Source organism: Rattus norvegicus, chromosome X, assembly GCF_036323735.1.
Source record: "Rattus norvegicus strain BN/NHsdMcwi chromosome X, GRCr8, whole genome shotgun sequence".
Classification (NCBI taxonomy): domain Eukaryota; kingdom Metazoa; phylum Chordata; class Mammalia; order Rodentia; family Muridae; genus Rattus; species Rattus norvegicus.
This window is the reverse complement of record NC_086039.1, coordinates 13392740-13412783: the sequence shown is the minus strand read 5'-3', so window position 1 is coordinate 13412783 and position 20044 is coordinate 13392740. Positions and strand designations below refer to the sequence as shown.

The 20044-nt window shown below is 45.2% G+C and overlaps 1 protein-coding gene across 14 annotated transcripts in view; it reads right to left on the bottom strand.

Moving 5' to 3' along the window:
* Positions 1-10529: 10529 nt before the first annotated feature.
* The window catches only part of Bcor (BCL6 co-repressor), a 119824-nt gene continuing 110309 nt past the window's right edge, over positions 10530-20044 (bottom strand). For all 14 annotated transcript variants that reach the window (XM_039099760.2, XM_063280048.1, XM_039099759.2 and 11 more), the window contains 5 exons: positions 15225-15391; positions 14051-14196; positions 12943-13020; positions 12603-12759; positions 10530-11690 (listed from right to left, as the gene is read on the bottom strand). In XM_039099760.2, the coding sequence (XP_038955688.1) occupies positions 11399-11690; positions 12603-12759; positions 12943-13020; positions 14051-14196; positions 15225-15391 (840 nt within the window). In that variant the 3' untranslated portion in view covers positions 10530-11398. The remainder of the gene's footprint in view (positions 11691-12602; positions 12760-12942; positions 13021-14050; positions 14197-15224; positions 15392-20044) is intronic.

The following is a 20044-nucleotide window of genomic DNA, read 5'->3' as shown; positions in this document are numbered from 1 at the left end:
TACCTATTATCCTTAGGTTTGATCTTCTCATTGAGTCCTGGATTTCCTGTATGTTTTGGACCAGTAGCTTTTTCCGCTTTACATTATCTTTGACAGTTGAGTCAATGATTTCTATGGAATCTTCTGCTCCTGAGATTCTCTCTTCCATCTCTTGTATTCTGTTGGTGATTCTTCTATCTACGGCTCCTTGTCTCTTCCTTTGGTTTTCTATATCCAGGGTTGTTTCCATGTGTTCTTTCTTGATTGCTTCTATTTCCATTTTTAATTCCTTCAACTGTTTGATTGTGTTTTCCTGGAATTCTTTCAGGGATTTTTGCGATTCCTCTCTGTAGGCTTCTACTTGTTCTCTAAGGGAGTTCTTCACGTCTTTCTTGAAGTCCTCCAGCATCATGATCAAATATGATTTTGAAACTAGATCTTGCTTTTCTGGTGTGTTTGGATATTCCATGTTTGTTTTGGTGGGAGAATTGGGCTCCGATGATGCCATGTAGTCTTGGTTTCTGTTGCTTGGGTTCCTGCGCTTGCCTCTCGCCATCAGATTATCTCTAGTGTTACTTTGTTCTGCTATTTCTGACAGTGGCTAGACTGTCCTATAAGCCTGTGTGTCAGGAGTGCTGTAGACCTGTTTTCCTCTCTCTCACTCAGTTATGGGGACAGAGTGTTCTGCTTTCGGGCGTGTAGTTTTTCCTCTCTACAGGTCTTCAGCTGTTCCTGTGGGCCTGTGTCTTGAGTTCACCAGGCAGCTTTCTTGCAGCAGAAAAGTTGGTCTTACCTGTGGTCCCAAGGCTCAAGTTCGCTCGTGGGGTGCTGCCCACGGGCTCTCTGCGGCGGCAGCAACCAGGAAGACCTGTGCCGCCCCTTCCGGGAGCTTCAGTGCACCAGGGTTCCAGATGGCCTTTGGTGTTTTCCTCTGGCGTCCGAGATGTGTGCACAGAGAGCAGTCTCTTCTGGTTTCCCAGGCTTGTCTGCCTCTCTGAAGGTTTAGCTCTCCCTCCCACGGGATTTGGGTGCAGAGAACTGTTTATCCGGTCTGTTTCCTTCAGGTTCTGGCGGTGTCTCAGGCAGGGTTCCTGCCGCTCCTGGGCCCTCCCCCACGGGAGCCCAGAGGCCTTATACAGTTTCCTCTTGGGCCAGGGATGTGGGCAGGGGTGGGCAGTGTTGGTGGTCTCTTCCGCTCTGCAGCCTCAGGAGTGCCCACCTGACCAGGCGGTGAGGTCTCTTTCCCACAGGGTCTGGGAGCAGAGAGCTGCTGCGGGCCGGGATCCGCGGGCGTGGGACCTCCGGCAAACACAGGACGTGCCCGGTCCTAGATGAACTCTGCCTCTGTGTGTCCCGATCTCACCAGGCAGCTCTCTTGCAGCAGACAAGTTGGTCTTACCTGTGGTCCCGAGGCTCAAGTTTGCTCTCGGGGTGCTGCCCAAGGGCTCTCTGCGGCGGCAGCAACCAGGAAGACCGGCAGATTATATCTTAATTGGATCAGAGGTTATTGTGTGATGTGTTCTTTCATTGGGTGACTTAATTGAGTCCACAGTAAGAGAGCCTCCAGATAGGCGGTCTCTGTATGAAACTGGCGAGGCAGCAACCAGCCAAGGGAGCTGTGAGTGAGGACAGGGCGGCTTGTGAACTGCCTGGGTCAGAGAGCACTTAGGAGCAGTGTGGAGACGCTGAGATAAATTAGCGATAGTTCCAATGGCCCACTGGAATTGGAACTAGCTAGAGAGCGATCCCCAGGGTACGTACGGGAACTGTTTTGCCTTTTTATCATTTTTACTGCACCACATTGTCAGACCCTGTGTCAAAACAAACAATAAAAAGGGAAAACAACAACAATGAAAACCAACCAAGTAACAAAACAAAACAGAAACCCAGGCCACTGATGAAATAACATCTGTAATCCCAGCACTCTGGAGGCTGAGGCAAGAGGATCTTTGTAAACTTGACTGCAGCCTAAGCTACAGAATGAGTCTCCCTTGAGTCTGGATTGCAGAGTGAGATTGGGTCTCAATATGCAAAATACAGGCCCGCTAAAAATGCCTGCCCACAAGGCTAAAAAGCTGAGTTTGATCAGAGGGTTCCACATGGTAGGATAGAGAGCTAACTTCCACAATTGTCTTTTGACCTCCGCACATGTGTGACCTGTGTATGCTCTTTCATCACAAATAAAGCTTTAAAGACCAAATATAAAAAAGTTTTAAAATTCTAGTGCACTAAAAAAGCCACATTAGCTATCAAATATAATAGAGAAGGGTCTGGAGAGATGTCTCAGCAGTTAAGAAAGAGCTCTTGCTGCCCTTGCAGAGGATCCTGGTTCAGTTCCCGGCACCCACATTGGACGGCTCACAACCATTTGTAATTCTAGTTCAGGGGTGGGTAGCTGATGTCTATTTTTGGCCTTGGTGTGTACCAGGCATAAAAGGGGTACACTCACATATATGCAGGCCAAATACCCACACACATAAAAATAAATAACAGATAAATATAGAAGAAGAAACCTTTAAAGAAAGATTTCTTTATTTTGAGACATAGTTTCTCTGTGTGGTCCTGGCTGTCCTGGAACTCACTCTGCAGACCAGACGGGGTTGTAGCTCAGTGGTAAAGTGTTTGCCTATTACTAGGTTCTGGGTTCAATTCCCAGTGCCACATAAACTGGGTGTGATGGAATCAGCCTGTTAACCCAGCATGCAGGAGATGGACGCAGGAGAAATAAGAGCTCTAGGTCATTTTTCGTTCCCTACTGAGTTGGATGCCAGGTTGGGCACCAGGAAACCCTATATCTAAATAAATCAGTTCCCCATGTCTTCTCATAGCAAGCAAGCGCCAATAGATTCTTCTAAAATATGGGCAGGTCGTAGCCATTGGTTTCTAGCAAAAAGGATGTGGCAAAAGTCACAATGTGTGATGTTGACACCTAGCTCAGGGAAGGAAACAGTTTGTGAATAACCCCTTCCTTCATCCAGCTACCATAAAGGCAAGAGGCCTGGGCCACAGGCAAAACTAACTTGGTTCAGTTGTTAGACTCAGTTGTTTTCCAGCCCAGAACCAACTGATGATGGGGTAAAGGAACCTCTAGGTTTTAGAGGTTTTTAGTCTAGAAGATTCCAGCCCAGTCCTTGCGCCACCGAAGCCCATGCCCAGTGGATCAGGGGTGAGACAATCTGCAGCTTCCTAGGCAGACAGATTCTTCCTGCTTGGAGACTTGAAGCTCCTTTAAAAAACAAAATCTTTATTAAGGTATAATTTACGTACCATAAAATCCACTCATTTCAGTTGTACAATCAAGTGATTTTAATATATTCACAATGTTGTGTAATTATTTTCATAATGAACTAAACACACTGTACTTCATGAAGCCTTTGCAAAACCCAAAGGTTCCTGATTCCCTCTAGCCTCTCCCCAGTTCCTGGGACTTACTGGTTAACTTTCTGTTGTGGATTTGCCTGCTGCAGATATCTCCTCTGAATGGTCTCATGGACGTTTGAGCTTCTTCTTACTCATCAACATACCTGTCCCAAGGTTATTGTTTCTCTTGCTTTTGAAGATAGGGTTTCTCATAGAGCAGGCGTGCTTTGAATTTGTCATAGAGAATGACCTTGAACTCCTGATCTCTGCTTCTACAGTGCCAGGGATCAAGCCCAAGACTTCATGAATGCTCCCTGCATACTCACCTGAGGAGGTACTTCCCCATCCCCCCATTTTAACTTATGTGTACTGGTGTGTGCACCCCTGTGGGTGTGTGCTCACGTGTACAGGTGTAGAGAGCAGAACATTAGAATCCCCTGGAGCTGGGGCTACTGATCAGCCCATATCCTTTTCTTTTTACATCATCACTAGCTAGTTAGAACCACATTAAGAATATAGCGTGGTATTTTGCCTATTTTTAAACTTTATACGAATGTGTCATATTATACGTATTCTTCCGCAATTTGCCTTCTATTTTGGTCGATATTATGTGTGTGACATTTCTTTCTTGAGTGGCGCAGCTGGGACATAGCATCTTGTTTCAAGCAACGCTCATTTCTTTGTCCACTTTTCATTCGTGGCTCCTCTCTCTAGGGGCCTTCTGTGACCCCCGCCACTCATCCAAAGCACTTTTTTTGTCTTTTCCTTTCTTTCCCCCTCCTCCCTACCCTACTTCTCCCTACTTCCTTTTGGTATTTTGGGACAAGGTCCTACTCTGAGCACAAGCTTGTCCAGAATGTATATGACTCTGATGATTCACCACCATGAGTGTTGACAGGTCAGGCATCTACATGAGACGGTAGAGAAGGTAGGTGGGGCTGTTAGCCTAGGAGCCTTCTGATGGGTGTGGAAGAAAAGAAGAAGGAAGGAGAAAGAGGATGAGTAGGGAAAGCCCAAGAAGACAGCCAACTTACCTTTAAGAAAGGTCAGCCAGGCTGAGGAGTTCTGGAGCCAAAATGGCTAGTTTGGACTTGCATCCTACCTGGATGGATGAATGAGTTTAGCACTGGAAACAATGATGTATGAATGAGCGAGAGTATTGTAGCCCTACAAGGTTTGAGCTTCTTCTTACAGTGGCCTAGCTTCTCCCTAGCAGCTGGCTTCTGCCTTCCTTGTTTCAACGTGTTCACGAGGACCTTCCTGCTCAGAGGGAGATCTGACTAGTAAATCCAGGGTGCATTAGGAGGACAGTAGCATCAATGTGAGGAAAAACTCCTACCCCAAACCAAATTTAAATCTAAACCTGGAACTCTGATCCTGAACTCTGTGTGTGTTTGTGTGTGTGTGTGTGTGTGTGTGTGTGTGTGTGTGTGTGTGTGTGTGTATGTGTGTGTGACATATCTCTTGGGCCTAACATCTATGCCTAAAGCTTTTTCCTGTTTTTGATTTGAGATAGGGTGTCATGTAACCCAGGTTGGCCTCCAACTTGCTATGTAGCCAAGTCTGGTTTTCAGATCCTCATCTTCTACCAGCCAGTTGTGGCGTAGGCCTTTAATCCCAGCACTCAAGAGGCAGAGGCAAGCAGATCTCTGAGTTTGAGGCCACCCTGGTCTACAAGGTGAGTTGTTCTAGGACAACCAAGGTTACATAAAGAAACCCTGTCTCAAAAAATAAATAAATAAATAAATAAATAAATAAATAAATAAATAAATAAAACAAACAAAAAACCCAACAACAACAAAAGAAGATTCTCATCTCCCTGCCTCTGCTTCTTGAGTGCTGGGATTAAAGGTATGTGCTACTTACTAATTCATAGTTTTGGGGTTTTTTAATATTGATTTTATGTGTACAAGTATTTCTCCCCCCACTCTCTCTCGTGTGTGGGTATGATTATGTCCATATAAGGTATGTCCCTTGAGCCCTCAAAGATCAGAAGAGGGCATTGGGTCTCCTAGAACTGAAGTTGTGAATGGTTTTGAGCTGCTACAGAGATGGTCCTCTGGAGGAGCAGCTAGTGCTGTTAATCGTTAATCTGTCTCTCTACCCCAATAATTTATAGTCTTTATTTCAACTTCCCAGGTGGCTCTATACACCCACATCTGTGGGGGTATGAGAAGGAGGCATTGAAAGGAAAAGATCACAAAGAAATTTTGGTATTGAGACCCTTCCTTCCTTCCTTCCTTCCTTCCTTCCTTCCTTCCTTCCTTCCTTCCTTCCTTCCTTCCTTCCTTCCTTCCTTCTTTTTGTTGAGACAGGGTTTCTCTATGCAGCCAGCCCTGGCTATCCTGGAACTTACTCTATAGACCAGGTCTGTCTTGACCTCAAAGATCTGCCTGCTCCTGAGTGCAGAAATGAAAGGTGTATGTCATGAAAACAGGTGAGCTGTTAGTTTTTCAGTAGCTTCTTAACTAGGAATAGTTACATGGGTGTAAAATTTCCAAAATGAAAACAAAATGTTACATGAGTTCTCTTTTGTTTGTTTGTTTGTTTTTTGAGACAAAGTTTCTCTGTGTAGCCCTGGCTGTTCTGAAATTCCCTTTGTGAGCAGGCTGACTTGAACTCAGTGATCATTACCTGCAGAGGCATGCTGGGACAAAAGGTAAGCTCTACCATGTTGGGCTCTGAATTCTTTTATTACATATAAGAAGAACACAGTAAGAACCACCAACAGCTTACAGCTATTTACCCCTGCTGGCATCTAGGAGTCTGTCAGTGTCCATGCTCTGTATTCTTCTGTCCTTTATTTTCAGCCTTCTCTGATCTAGGACATTACTCCTCCCTAATTTTCTTTTCCATGACACTGATTTTTAACAACGAAGAGGACGGTGATGATGAAGAAGAGGAGGAAGAGGAAGAGGAGGGAAGAAGAGAAGGAAGAAGAGGAGGAGGAGAAAAGAAGAAAAGGAGGGGGGAGGAGAAGAAAAGAAAGGAGGCGAAGAAGAGAAGGGAGGGAGGAGGAGGGGTTAAGAGATGGCTCAGCGATTAAGAGCAGTGACTGCTCTTCTACAGGTCCTGAGTTCAATTCCCAGCAACCACATGGTGGCTCACAACCATCTGTAATGGGATCTGATGCCCTCTTCTGGTGTGTCTGAAGACAGCTACAGTGTACTTATATATAAAATAAATCGAAGAAGAAGAAGGAGGAGGAGGAGGAGGAGGAGGAGGAGGAGGAGGAGGAGGAGGAGGAGGAGGAGGAGGAGGAGGGGAGGAGGAGGAGGAGGAGGAGGAGGAGGAGGAGGAGGAGGAGGAGGAGGAGGAAGAAGAAGAAGAAGAAGAAGAAGAAGAAGAAGAAGAAGAAGAAGAAGAAGAAGAAGAAGAAGAAGAAGAGGAAGAAGCAGCAGCAGCAGCAAGCTCATTGTCTTACAGAATGGCCCACATTCTGGGTTTATTGTTTCCTCAAAACTGGATTCAGGTAAAACATTACCTGATAGTAAAAAATCTCGGTCTCTCTCTCTCTCTCTCTTTCTCTCTCTCTCAATGCTCTTTATTATTTGTTATCTCAAGAGGCATATGGACCCCATCTATCCCCCACCTGGCCAGGCATGTCAGCGGGCCTTGATACAGACTTTGGCTAGTTGTCTACAAAAGCGAAAAGGTGTTGGCAATAAAGACTGGTGCCAAGAACTTGGTGCTGAGAGTGAGTACTCATGGCTGCTAGGCTGTCAGGGCTTCTTGGACCCCTTAAGAGACCAAGCTTGGAAATCTAATTTGATTCCTGAACCCTAATTTATCTGTGACATCCAAAAAAGCTTCGTTCTCCTTTCCCCCCATTCCATATGAGTATGTCCCATCAATCACAGTGACTGTGTAGTATCAAGTGTAGTATTTGCTCGGCCCTACAATGTATATGAAAGATTTTTAGCAGTACAACACAGATACTACTGCTGGGTCTCTGCTGATCCAAGTACATAAGATCTATGACCCATCTCATTTTGTGCTTGGGTTATAGTCCATCGAGACTAACATGCAAAGGCACTGTGGTCTGGGATGGAGATATAGCTCAGTTGGTAGACTGCTTGGCTAATAAGCCTGAAGCCTTGAGTCTGATCACAGCACTGTATAAACGGGCCATCATGGTTCATGCCTATAATCACTTGGGAAGCAGAGGCAGGAGGAGCACAAGTTCAACGTCATCCTTGCATTACCAAGTAAGGCCATCTTGGGCTACATTAGATCCTTTTTCAAACAAATAAATCTACCCAACAAAACAGTAATTTTTTTAAAAAGGTAGCACAGTATGAGGCAAGCCTGACCAGCTGACTCAGGGGCATCACAGTACTATCTTTGGAACATTGTCTAAGCCTTTCTGTGTGGCCATGTCATCAATGGGACACAAAGCTTTAATTGGCTCTGGCTTATATTCAAATTTGGTCTTTGTCTTTGTTCATCTATTTTCACCCAATGTCTCTTTTAAAAAAAATCAAACATTATTATGGTCAGTTTTCATGTCAACGTGCCACAAGGTAGAATCATCTGAGCAGGGAGCCTCACCCAAAGAACCGTCCAGATTTCCTTGACAGATATGGGAAGACATGCTCCAACTATGGACCGCACCATCTGCTAGCAGTCTAGCTAAAAAGGGGAAGGCATAAGGAAGAGCATTCTACCTGGCTTTGCCTCTAGCTGCCATGCTGATTTGCTGGAACTATTGCTGCTCGTTACTATGCTGGTATCAGAACATCAGAAGTGGGGGCAGGGGGAGGCCCTGTGGAACCTTCCAGGTTTTATAGTGCCAGATTGTGGCTGCTGAGGTACTCAGTATCAAGGAACAAGCAACTACTGGACTCTCAGCCTCTTAGGTATGATTTAGCTGTTGTAACTATTTTAATGTGTGGCATTTTAATACGTTTAATATATATTATATATACACTATCCCATTGGTTTTATTCTTCTAGAGAACCCTAATAATACAAACATGTATATTGTTCAAATGTGAAAGCTATATAAATAGGCTTGCAGAGAGAAATCTGAGGGCTAACAGTGTATCTATATTGTACAGTAATTACTTAGTATGCATAGGCCCTGGGTTCTAACCTCAGTACTCCAATTAAAACAACACAGTACCCCATAAATTTGATGTGGAAGAACAACCTTTTTTTTTCTTTTTAAGTTTTGGATTTTAAATTTATTTTTATTTACTTGTTTATTCATTTATTGTTTGAGTTTCTCTGCATAGCCTTGGTTATCTTGGAACTTGCTCTGTAGACCAGGCTGAGATCCACTTGTCTCTGCTTCCCAAGTGCTGGGATTAATGGCGTGTGGTACCATTTCCCCCTCACATTTTTGGGAATAACATTTCACTATGTAGCCTTGTCTGCCAGGAACTTAGTCTCATATTGAGACTTAAGCACCTGCTGCTGCCTCCCATTCCAGGTGTTGGGCTTTTAAGGCCGAATGCCACCCCATCTGGCAAAAACTTTATTATGTTCATCTTTTATGTGTGTTGGGGGGGGGGGGCATGTGTGCTGGTGTATATACAGAGGCCAAAGGACAACTTGGAGTAGGCTTTCTCCTTCCACCATGTGGGTCCAAGGAATGGAACTCAGGTCATCAGGCTTGGTAGCAGGCACCCTATCCAGCTGAGCCATCTTATCAGCTCAAGCTTTTAAAACTTGTTCCCAACATCCAGAGGCTTCTTGAAAGCTCTCTACCAGCTTTCCTAAAAGCCTTAAGGCGGCAGAACCTCAATTTCCCCACACTGAGCTCATTTTGTCCCCACAGCCTTTTCAAGGCCCAACTTGGGACTCTCCCTTTGCCGCCAGCTGAAATAACCTTGGAATTTTGCTTGGATTTTCTTTGAAGCTCCTGGCAGCCTTTTAGTCTCTTAGTTTCAGTTTACCATGAACTCTTCCGGTTCAATCCCTTCTGCAGGCAACACTGGGTTCCTATCCATTTTTTCCCCTTTTGGCCTTCCTACCTACGCTTTGAGGTGATGTTCCACATAACCAAATCTCACCCAAATCAGTCTGAAGTGGGGAGACTGTTGGCACTGGATGACAAGAACTTCTTTCTGTTGAATAATACTTGTATAGGTTTTTTTCTCATGATCATAAAAGTTGATCAAAAAACAAGGAACAGAAATCTTGCCTGTTGCCTTTTTTCAGCATATAGTCCAAATTTCACTTGGTAATCCATATTTCCAATCAAACTTACTCTAATCCTCATGGAGTTGTCCAACCACATTATATTTCTTCATTCCCAACCATGTTTTTTTTTTTTTTTTTTTTTTTTGGCCTGTCAGCATTTGCAGACCTCTGCCATCCCTACCTTCCCCAGCTTGGTATACTTAAGACTCCACTTGATAACTGGATGTTGGAATACTACAGCAATAACTAGAAGTTTCCCTAATCCATCTTCCTGTTTTGTTTCTGTCATTGGAGGGTAATACGAGCTGCAAGGGAGTCCAGTTTTTGAGCCTGTGTCTGTAGACGAATGGAGTTAAACGACTGTGGAATGAACTAATTGACAATACTATTAGACAGTGCTAGAAAAAGTAAAAGCAGTAGAAATGGTGCAACTGCAGACCTTGCTGATCAGGTTAAACAGAGTAACAGAACAAAAAGGGACCTAGAGGAAGAGAAGTGACAATAACTATAGCATTTCAGGGGAAAGCTCTCTCCCAAAAGACCAAGATGTGTACTGGATGTGGGACTGCAGTAGGTGAAGGTCAAAAGCCATCCAAAAAAGCCAGGGCAATGCAAGGAGAAAGGGACAGAAGACTTTTCTAGATATGCTGGTACACACCTATAACCCCAGCTACTCTGGAGGTTGACATAGGATGATTGAATCTGAGCCCTGGAAGAAAGTGAGAGAACACTTTCTAAAAAAAAGAGGTAGTGGTGGGGTTCAATGGTAGTATAGTTGTTAGCATGCGTGAGAGTCTGGTTTGATCCCCAATACCTCAAAAAGGGAGAAAGAGGGAGAAAGAGTTCTAAGCATCAGACTCTCGGAATGGGATAATAAATCACGTTCTCAGCATAGCTTCCCTGAAGCCCTTAGTCTACTTGGATTTGTGGAGACGAACTTGTTTACAAGTTGCCCACAGGGAATCCATCATCATCATATAAGAGAAACCCAGTGACGATGGGTAACTAACTCTTCAGGAGTACAAAGGATGCAAAGTACTTCAATTTGCTCCTTTCCTCAACAGGTTTATTGCCTTTTAAGAAAAATTTTTGTAAAATATAAATACAAAGGCAGAGAATTTACTTACAAAGTTAAAACACAGATTTCAAACATAAACACACAATTCAGAAAATTTTAGTTTTATGTACATTTTCAAGCAACCTCAACATATTATGTTAGTTTTCAATATTTTACAGAGTACAGAAAAAAATAGCTCAAAGTCTTCTTTAAATAAGAGCATAAAATGTTTAAACATATAAACAATCCGGTTTGATGTGTGAAAAGTAATTTCACAGCTTTTAAATTAGGATACAAAAGTTTATTACAATTAGTTGTTGTGTGTGGATATGGTTTGAAATTTATATTACATACTACTGGATCAAGTCCAATAGCATTTACCTGGTGTGAGCAGGTACTCTGTAAACAAAACATAAAAGTACACCACCACCAAGTGCCTTCACCCAATTCACTCCCCCAAAGCAAGCACATAGTCGTGACCACACAATCCACCCGACCCGCCACCAGAGCTTTGTATGAAATTACGCCAAGCACACAGCTCCTTTTCATTTAGTCATTTATTTTTTTCTCCTTAGAAAAGAACAGAAAAGAAAAATGTTCCAAGTAAAAACGAACGTACATCTCAAAGCATGTGTGCACTGAAAAATAAAGACATCTTAACAGCTTCATAAAAACTGACTTTAAAGTTTCGAAAGAAAACACGGGCTTCTAGGTTCTTCTGACTGGAGTAACTTCTCTTATATAAAGAAGAGATATTTTCATATGTAATAGTGTCCTTTCTTTACAGAAATTGTTGTATTATGACACATATGCACAAGGATTAACACTATAACACACTGTACACAGGGCAGGTGGCTCACCAGTAGTTTTCATGGCCCGTGTCACTAGGGTGGAGCCACTCCACGGAGGAGCCCAGCAGTGTCTGGAGCTCATTGGTGAATTCCACCAGATCCAACAGCTCCTTGCCTTCAGGGTTAAAGGCTTCCAGGTCTTTGGGGCAGGAGAATAAGAGACTCGTAGAGACCTGTCGGTAAAACTCTGCCTCTGCAATGCTGACAATTTCCATATTGGGAAAATTGCAACGGAATATCCGGGAGGACATTTTCAACTTCTTGAGCACGTCTGAGAGCAGTAGCCAGTTTCGTGGCCTAGAAAATAGAAAGGAGTGGGGCTTAGATTTCTGGCCAAATGGAAAGGTACTACTACTCTACCAGCCTACTTTTGAGTACTAACCAGGGCCAGCTCTCTTCTAGTCAACTCTCCTGCTCTCCTACCATAGCTCACTGGACTTTAAGGTAAGGAGAGTAACTGCAGGTGAGAAAACTTAGGACAGATTTGTTTGCTACAAAGAACATCTACTAGTATTTGAACAAGCTCCACCATGACTGCTACAGATAGAAACAAATGGAGAAAGTCCTGCCCACCTAGCTCTGGCTAGAATTTGCTTCTTGCTTTTCCAGTGGACTGCTGTAGTCCGAAAAGCCAACATCCTACATCCCAACTTCTTTGACTTCTTCAAGGACCCTCACTGAATTGACAGATCACTTTCTGAAGTAGGTCATCTTTCCTCCCCTTTCCCAATTCCACCCCCACCCTTCAGTTCTCTGGTAGTGACCCTTTTGAGAAGAGATACTTAACACTCTCACTAGCCAACACCCTTTAGGATTTCTGCCACTGTTTGTAATGGCTTATGTGTTTACAGCTTCAGAGGCAAGGAGAACAGTACTCATTAAATACCTTTGTCAACACAGAGTAGCGGTTTCTTGAGGTGTACACACCAAAGGATGGATTATTAAGGTGCAGCAGCATATCCACAGGGGAAACATGGGATCTAACCAAATCTGGTGATACATTAAGGACTCCAAGTGTGACTGTCCTATTCATAGATAAGGAGGTAGGTTTTCACCCGTTTCCACTGGGTATAAATAAACAATCTGGACCCTAATCCAAGCTTTGCAGACAGCTAAGGAGCCACCCACTCATCTACCTTCATCTGCCTAATGGGGCAAACTGCCTTAGAAGCAGCTTGGCCACTTTGTGCCACAGAGAGCCATGCTCACCCCTGAGCGACGGACACTTGGATGTTATAACACGGCAAGAGGGAGCTCTCCGCAAACTCAAACTCAAACATGTCACTATAGGCATCCTCCTCCTCATCTGGGTCTTCGGGTCCTGGGGGGTTAGCCAAAACATCATACCCGCTTTCGTCATCTGGTTCTAATGGAAGACAAATGACAGACAAGGATCTGTTAGCTACAGATTTCGACCATGATATCCAGACCTCTAACAATATTGTCCAGCAACCAAGTTCTTCTTCCAGTGCCCACCTCCCTCTCTCAGAGTAGGCAGAAACACTGCAAGTCACCCACTCCCCATAGTACCATGAACAATGCTGCTTACCACACACAGAGCTGCCATAGAACTCCCAAGCGCCACTGGTGTCCTCCTCACTGCGACCCTGCAGGTCATTTAAATAGTCTGCAGAGAAAGAGGGGAGGGGTAGTGACGGAAGATAAAATATACTGGCAAAGTAATGTGGTGTCACAACTAGAATCCCAGAAAGTTTGAGGCCAGCCTGGGCCCCACTATGGCATCATGTCCCCACACAAAACAAAAGCCCATGTGACAATAACAAAATGCTGATCCAGTTACTGTGCATTTCCCCTCTGAACTCCTACTAGGATACTTTGTATAAAACCAAGAAAGAACTGTATCTTTCTTTACACTTTGTCTCTGATCAACTGAGCAACTTCTCCCAGTAAGTTCAACTCAAGATGGGCATGTGTGAGTCTTGGGCCGACTGAGGGAATTCTCTTCCCGCAAGTGTGTGATAAGGAGTGCAACTGCAAGTCCTGATAGTTGTGAGACCCTCTGTGCTTTTGTTTTGGGGATCTCATAACACCTGGGCTTAAATGATGGCTTTATCCTAAGACCAAAGACATCACCCAAAACTGCATGCCCAGGAGATTGTGTAATTCCACACAGACTTGCTATGTAAACTTATGGGCCATACTTAGGTGAAAGGGGGATGGGGGATTTGTAGAAAAGGAAACTAAACAAACAAACAAACAAACAAACAAACAAACAAGCAAGCAATCAGACAAAGCTACCACGAAGAAGCCAAATGGCTTTACTACAACAGGATTACACTATCAAAAAAAAAAAAAAACCCAAAAACAAAAACAAACACACACACACACACACACACACACACACACACACACACAAACCCCAAAACCCACCCCTTTCTTTCTGCCTAGTCATACCCAAATCAAAAATATCCATTTTCCATCTCTTCCCACCCCATCCACCCCTTGGATAGTGTAAGAGCCCAGGGTTTCCCTATGCTAAGTGCTCATCTACCGGTCCTTTGTAAGTCAGTCAGGCTTACATGAGCATCTCCCATCCCTATGTTCTCAGAGCACCTAGGACTGTAGGTGACCACCATCATACTGTGTACAGGTGAATCACAGTTTTGAATAAGATCAACCATTGGACTACATCATACCTGTTAAAAACTTCTCCATAAGTTCACTGTGGGTCATTTTCATGATGGTTCTCCCTGAGTATGTGGCCAAAGTAGGGTCAGCACCATAGGAAAGAAGCAATCGGACGATTTCTAAGTGGTCATTCTCCACGGCATCATGCAAAGGCCTGGAAAGAGGAACATAGTGGCATTAAGCTTGTGTGAAATACACATGCGTATTTATGTATGCATGCATGTGCCTCCCAAGCTGTCTGATCTAGAGGCAAAGGCACATCTCTTACAGTGAGCATTCTGGATGTAGTATCACTACCATTTTAGGGAAACAACTGGCTCAAAGTCAGAACCAGCTCTCCTCAAAAGGACCAATGAAGGGACTATTTCAGGGTCAGATCTCAAGCACACATCTATTTTATTCTTAGGCCCAAGGAAGAATGTAAGTCTATGATGAAAGCATCTTAAGGGCCTGACAATGGTATATTCACAGGAGCGCACAGGAGGTAATGCTATTAGAAGCCATGACACAAGGGTTGGGGATTTAGCTCAGTGGTAGAGCACTTGCCTAGCAAGCACAAGGCCCTGGATTCGGTCCCCAGCTCCGAAGGAAAAAAAAAAAAGTCATGACACTCAGGAGGCAGAGGCGGTCGGATCTCTGTGATTTCAAAGCCAGCCAGGTGTACATAGTGAGTTCCAGGATAATCAAGGCTACATACTCTCTCCAAAAAAAGAAAAAGAAAACAAAAGCCTAAAAGATTCATGCCCTGTCTTCCAGCAGTGTACTCCTCAAGGTGCTGTGCTGACTCAGAACTAAGATTAAGGACAAGGGGAACACCAGGGCTGGATGTGGGTGGTGACTGAGGAAGCAGTGGAGGGAGGGACATGTGGTCTTTAGTCTGTCCCCAGGGGTGTTTCAGCTCACAAGTACTTTGAATAGTGACTTCTCAGACAGTAATGAACAGTTCAGGTTTGAAAAGACTCTCCAGGAGTTCTGGTCTGTGGGAGAACTACAGAACTGGCCAAGACTAGGAGGGGTTTGCCTATATCTGCAGAAAAATCGGTTCCATTCAATTCTAGGCTGGAATCTGTGCAAGTGCGATTTGTGCTCCCCACCCCTCACTCGGGTTTCTGCATCCCCTTAGAGCTACTGTCTCCTCTTCCAAAGGATGAGAGCACAAGGAGGACAGGACACACCACTGACCTGGTTCCATCCTGGGCACTGCAGTTGACATCAGCGCCATATTCAAGGAGGTGGCGCACGATGTTGAGCCATCCCCTGGCACAAGCTTCGTGCAGAGCACAGTAACCAGCATTATCTCGATGATTGACATCACAGACCTTGTTCTCCAGGCAATATAAGACCACTTCCTGTGGGGAGGGAACAGGAAAGACCATCCGATCACCACACAGTCACCTCACAAGGAAGACTTCTTCATAGTTCTAAGACTCCACACTGGGGCCTGAGAACCCACTGTGGTTTGGGTGGTGCCTGAATGTTTATTGAGGGGCTCAGAACAGTGTGAAGGGCTCTGTGTGGCCCAAGGCTGTGCGGCCCCAATATGCTTGGCTCAGTGTTGAGGGAACATGCAGAGACTCAGCTGCAGAGATCTCAAAAGGGCTCATTCAATGACAGGCATGGTGGCTCCCACCTGTAATTCCCAACACTCAGGAGGCTGAGGCCAACAGACCAACAGACGTGAGACCCTGTCTTAACAAAACAAATCCAAGGGTGCATTCACCTGTACAATGGCATTTATGTTCCACAGGCCATTATAGATAGTAAACAGCCAAGTTTAAGATCGAAGAGAAGCAAATGGAACAGCATCACCGCATCCTGCAACCCAGAGCGGGTCAGGCGGATTCCAGCTCCAATCAGACAGGAGAATTAGGCTGGGAGGCAAGGTTTATACCACCAAGGACACTCAGACCTCAAATAACCCCACCTTTCCTCACTTCTCACTCAAGACTGAATCAATGAAATACACTCTTATTTACCTAAGTCAATGACAAGAGTCAGATAGATCACATAGCAGAACAAAATAGAACAAGCCCGCCCCTCCCCCTCAGCAGAAGGCGGTTTGTGTCAATAGTTTGCATCCAAATCACTCTTATTAATCTCGCTTCTTTAGCATGTTAAAATATTACTATGAACCACTCCCAGTAAGCACCGCAGTAATTTATTCCATGTCTTATTACCATGATTAAGCAAGTTTTCAAACACATTGAACAGTATCTGTCACCAGGAAACCGGTTACACTATCTTCCTCTAAGTCATGCCAAGCAGATCGTTCCTAACTTCTAAGAATGGGCAAGTGTGGGGGTGGCCTAACACATAGCCTATCAGTGAAAGGGAAACCTCACAGGTAAGATTGGGGCCTCCCTTTCTGACATTGGGGAAATTCATCTGTTAGACATAAAATGGGGCTCCTGCTGGCCACTCATAGACATGAGGTGGGTTGTAAAAAATCTTGCATGCCCTTTCTGGGACAGTTCAGTCAAAGGTAAAGGGTCGCTTGTGTCCTAACTAGAATGCTCCAGATGCCTTGCTGTGAGTCGAAAGCTGCACGCTGGTAAATCTGACCATCTGTGCCCTGCCGCTTCAGGTCGTCACGGCAGCTCCCTTGGAAAACAAGGGGAGGAAGAGAAAAGGCATGCTTGCCACGGCATTTCTTCCTTCAGGTTCTAACCTGCCAGAAAGCCCACAATGCTCTGAGCTCCCAGGCCACCTGCCCTGAGCACCGGTATCCAGGATACCGCATGAAGCTGCTGCTCTTTTAGCAGGCCCTCACTAGCCAGACTCGAGTGGACGGCTGCAATCTAATGAGCTGTGTGCCCCAGCCAGGAAGAGACCTCGTCACGTGACTCTGGGATCAGCAAGCACCACTGACTGCTGTGCAAAGATCAATTTATGTGGATCCCGGCGGTCTGCCCGGTGTCCTCTCAACCCAGGGTTTTATTTGTTCTGACAATTATGGCCCTCACCTTGGAAGCCTACCTCACTACAGGGCTGATTTGAGGGAACCTAGAAATGAAAGAAGCCAGAGCAGAAGGCCAAGTCAATTCACTCTTTTCGTGGGGGAAGGGCTGGAAAGGCAGCAGTGAACACACACCAGGTGAGGCATTTGCCACGGCCTATCCTCATTCAGCCGCACTGATGTCATTTGGCCTGAGATCTTGCCCCACACCATTCTCCAAAGTCTAGGAAAAGCAAAGTGGGAGTGTTCCCATCTAACACTCTGGGAGACTGTGGTTCTGGGGGGCTAAGATTCTCAACCAAGGTGAAATATTCTACTCCTCACTCAAGCCAAGTCGCAGGTCTGCTGGGAAGCCTCAAAAGGCCCAAGGAAAGGCTCCGGCTAGAGGGCCTCAATCCAGCTGTTATCAGCATCTGGCTGACCCTCTGCTGGGGTCAAGCAAGCTAATACCACTCTCCTAGGTGGGAAGGTGATGGCCTCCTTACTGATGCCAACTGCTGTCCCCGACAGAGAGAATGGTGACGATGTGTGCCTGCCTGATACACTTCTCTGTTATTTTCTGCATGCAGAAATGGGTGTTTGAAAGACAACCCACCCATTCCTAAACAAAAATCAAACTGTTTTTGTTGGACAATTCTGTTAAGAGGCCATAAGCCGAATGCCATTAACCGAAAAATGTAACCATAAAGGCCATAAACCCGACATTGTTAATTAATTAAATGCCTCATTAACTTTTTTAAAAACATGATTTATTTAATTCATAGAAAATTTAACCATCACCACTAAAATGCACAAGCATGTGGTTTCGTGCTGGCATTTTAGCTAGAGAAATAGAAGCCTTCTTAGTAGGAGACAAGCAACGTTGAGAGTGCCTGGTCTGCCTGACTGATCAGTCGTCTATCTAGTTAAGACACCCCTGAAGAGATGGGGTGCTGTAAACCCCTAGACCCACATTAGCTAAAAGAGAATGAAGTCCAGGTAAGAGGGATTTCCTTTTTACTGTCCTTGAAGCACTTTTAGCCACTAGGAAACAATGGTGGCAAAGTTCACAGCTGGAAAAACTCTCCATAGCTACATGTTTCCAACAGTTCCTTACAGGACCAGGAAATTGTCCTTCCCTCATTTAGGAAGTTTGAAATTGCCATATCGGAATGGCATATCATCCAACACCTTTAATTCTACCAAAAGAAACCCAGGAAAGTCAGACTCTGGGTGAGTGAAATGGTTTTAACATTAATAGTTAAAACTTTGGGTATTGGAATTTACACACTGAAAATTGCACGTGCCTGTATGGAGAAGTTCAGTAAATACTCTCCAGGCCGTCAAAGGAACAGAGCCTAAAAACGTATTCCTTCGTGTAGGACTCAGACCTACTGGCTGCATAAAAACTATTCCTTAGAGAAGCCACAAGGGTCTCTTGAGCCTCACCATTTCTCTTTGCAAAGGACTAAGACCTTTGGAACTGATGCCGAGATCAAAGGGCTAAGAAAGAAGCCTTGTTTCTCTATGAGCAAAGAGGCCTGCTGCCCTTGAGGGAACCCTTGTTCCCTCACTGGCTCCTTTGCTGAGCTTGCCAGAAGCCCAAGTATAGCATTGGTGAAGTCCCTTGAAAGGAAACTGATGCAGAGCACAAAGCCTCACCCTCGTCCTAGGTGGCGATGCTCTTGGTGCCTGTGGTTGAACAACCAACGGCCACTTGCACTTAAACCACAGTAACTGAGCTAATTACCAATCTTTCCTTCTAGTTATCTCCGAGATAGAAAACAGAGATGTGTTGATGCAAACAACAGCACACGCAACCAGAAACAAGTGCCTGGAAGAATCATCCTTCCCTCAAGTTCCCACCCGCAAAGCTACAAGGCTCAGGCTGGGATCTGGGTCACTGGTTAATGTAGGGCTAGGTGATCCCACCTCCAAGTACAATGTTATCAAAATGAAAGTAAGGATGCGGGGTTGGGGATTTAGCTCAGCGGTAGAGCGCTTGCCTAGCAAGCGCAAGACCCTGGGTTCGGTCCCCAGCTTCGGAAAAAAAAAAAAAAAAAGAATGTAATGATGCCAGGGTGCTGGCTAAATCTTGCTGGCCCTGGCCTACGGTGGGTCGGTGTATCCACCCGTTTCCTTCACACTTCCACAAGCGGCTTGCTGAACTGAATTTTATTCTGACCATCCAACTCCCAGGGGGCTGATGTCAGCATTAAAAAAAAAAGTCTTTGCCCTGTGGGTTATCACACCACAACTTCAATTGGCAAGTGGGTGTGGGGTGCGTACAGGGTGGAAGTAGGTGGTTAGCTCCAGGAGATTCTAAACTGCCAAAACAACAGTCCTCCTGAAGCCTTTGGAGAGGAGATTCAAAGAAGGGCTGGGGAAGCGAGTGATGGGAGAGGGCTGGGCTTTGCTGTCACTCCTCAGGGGCAGTATCTTTCCAAGTCCTTCAGTCACTCTGCAACTTTCCTCAACCGAAGACGCAGTTGCCAGCCCAAAGACAATGAAAAAGAAGATGAGTTACTGTGGATCATGCAGGCCTGCGAGCACACCATGGAGTGCGACACTGAGGGCACAGGTCCAGTTGGCAGCAGTGAGTTTGGGGCAGAGCCCCCTCAGGCTGCCACTTTCTCAGATAGCATTCCAGTCAAGGCTGCCTTCCCCACCCACTGCAGTGGGTCCACACAAATCCTCCCAGTCACTTCCGACCCCTTAAGACCACCTTTCTACCAGCAGTAGTATAAGCCACCGAAAACAGAGCTAATCACTTCTCTATACCCTTGTTAATCACAAACCAAAAGAAATCATTAAAATGTACCTCAGTCGCCAAGTCCTGGGTTATGTCAGACTATCTATCAGAGATAAGGGAGCAATCGTGGCATGGCAGCTTACCTGCCTGACCAGGAACTAAACATTTGAGGCCTTTCTTTTTCTACCTTGACAGATCTAGCTACCAAAGAGACAGCAGCCAGAGAGGGTCTAATACAAACATCCTCCTGGGCCTTGGAACACCTCCTGCTGTGGAGGGGTTGGGCTCTGCTCTCCAAGTTCCTCCCGGAAGCTA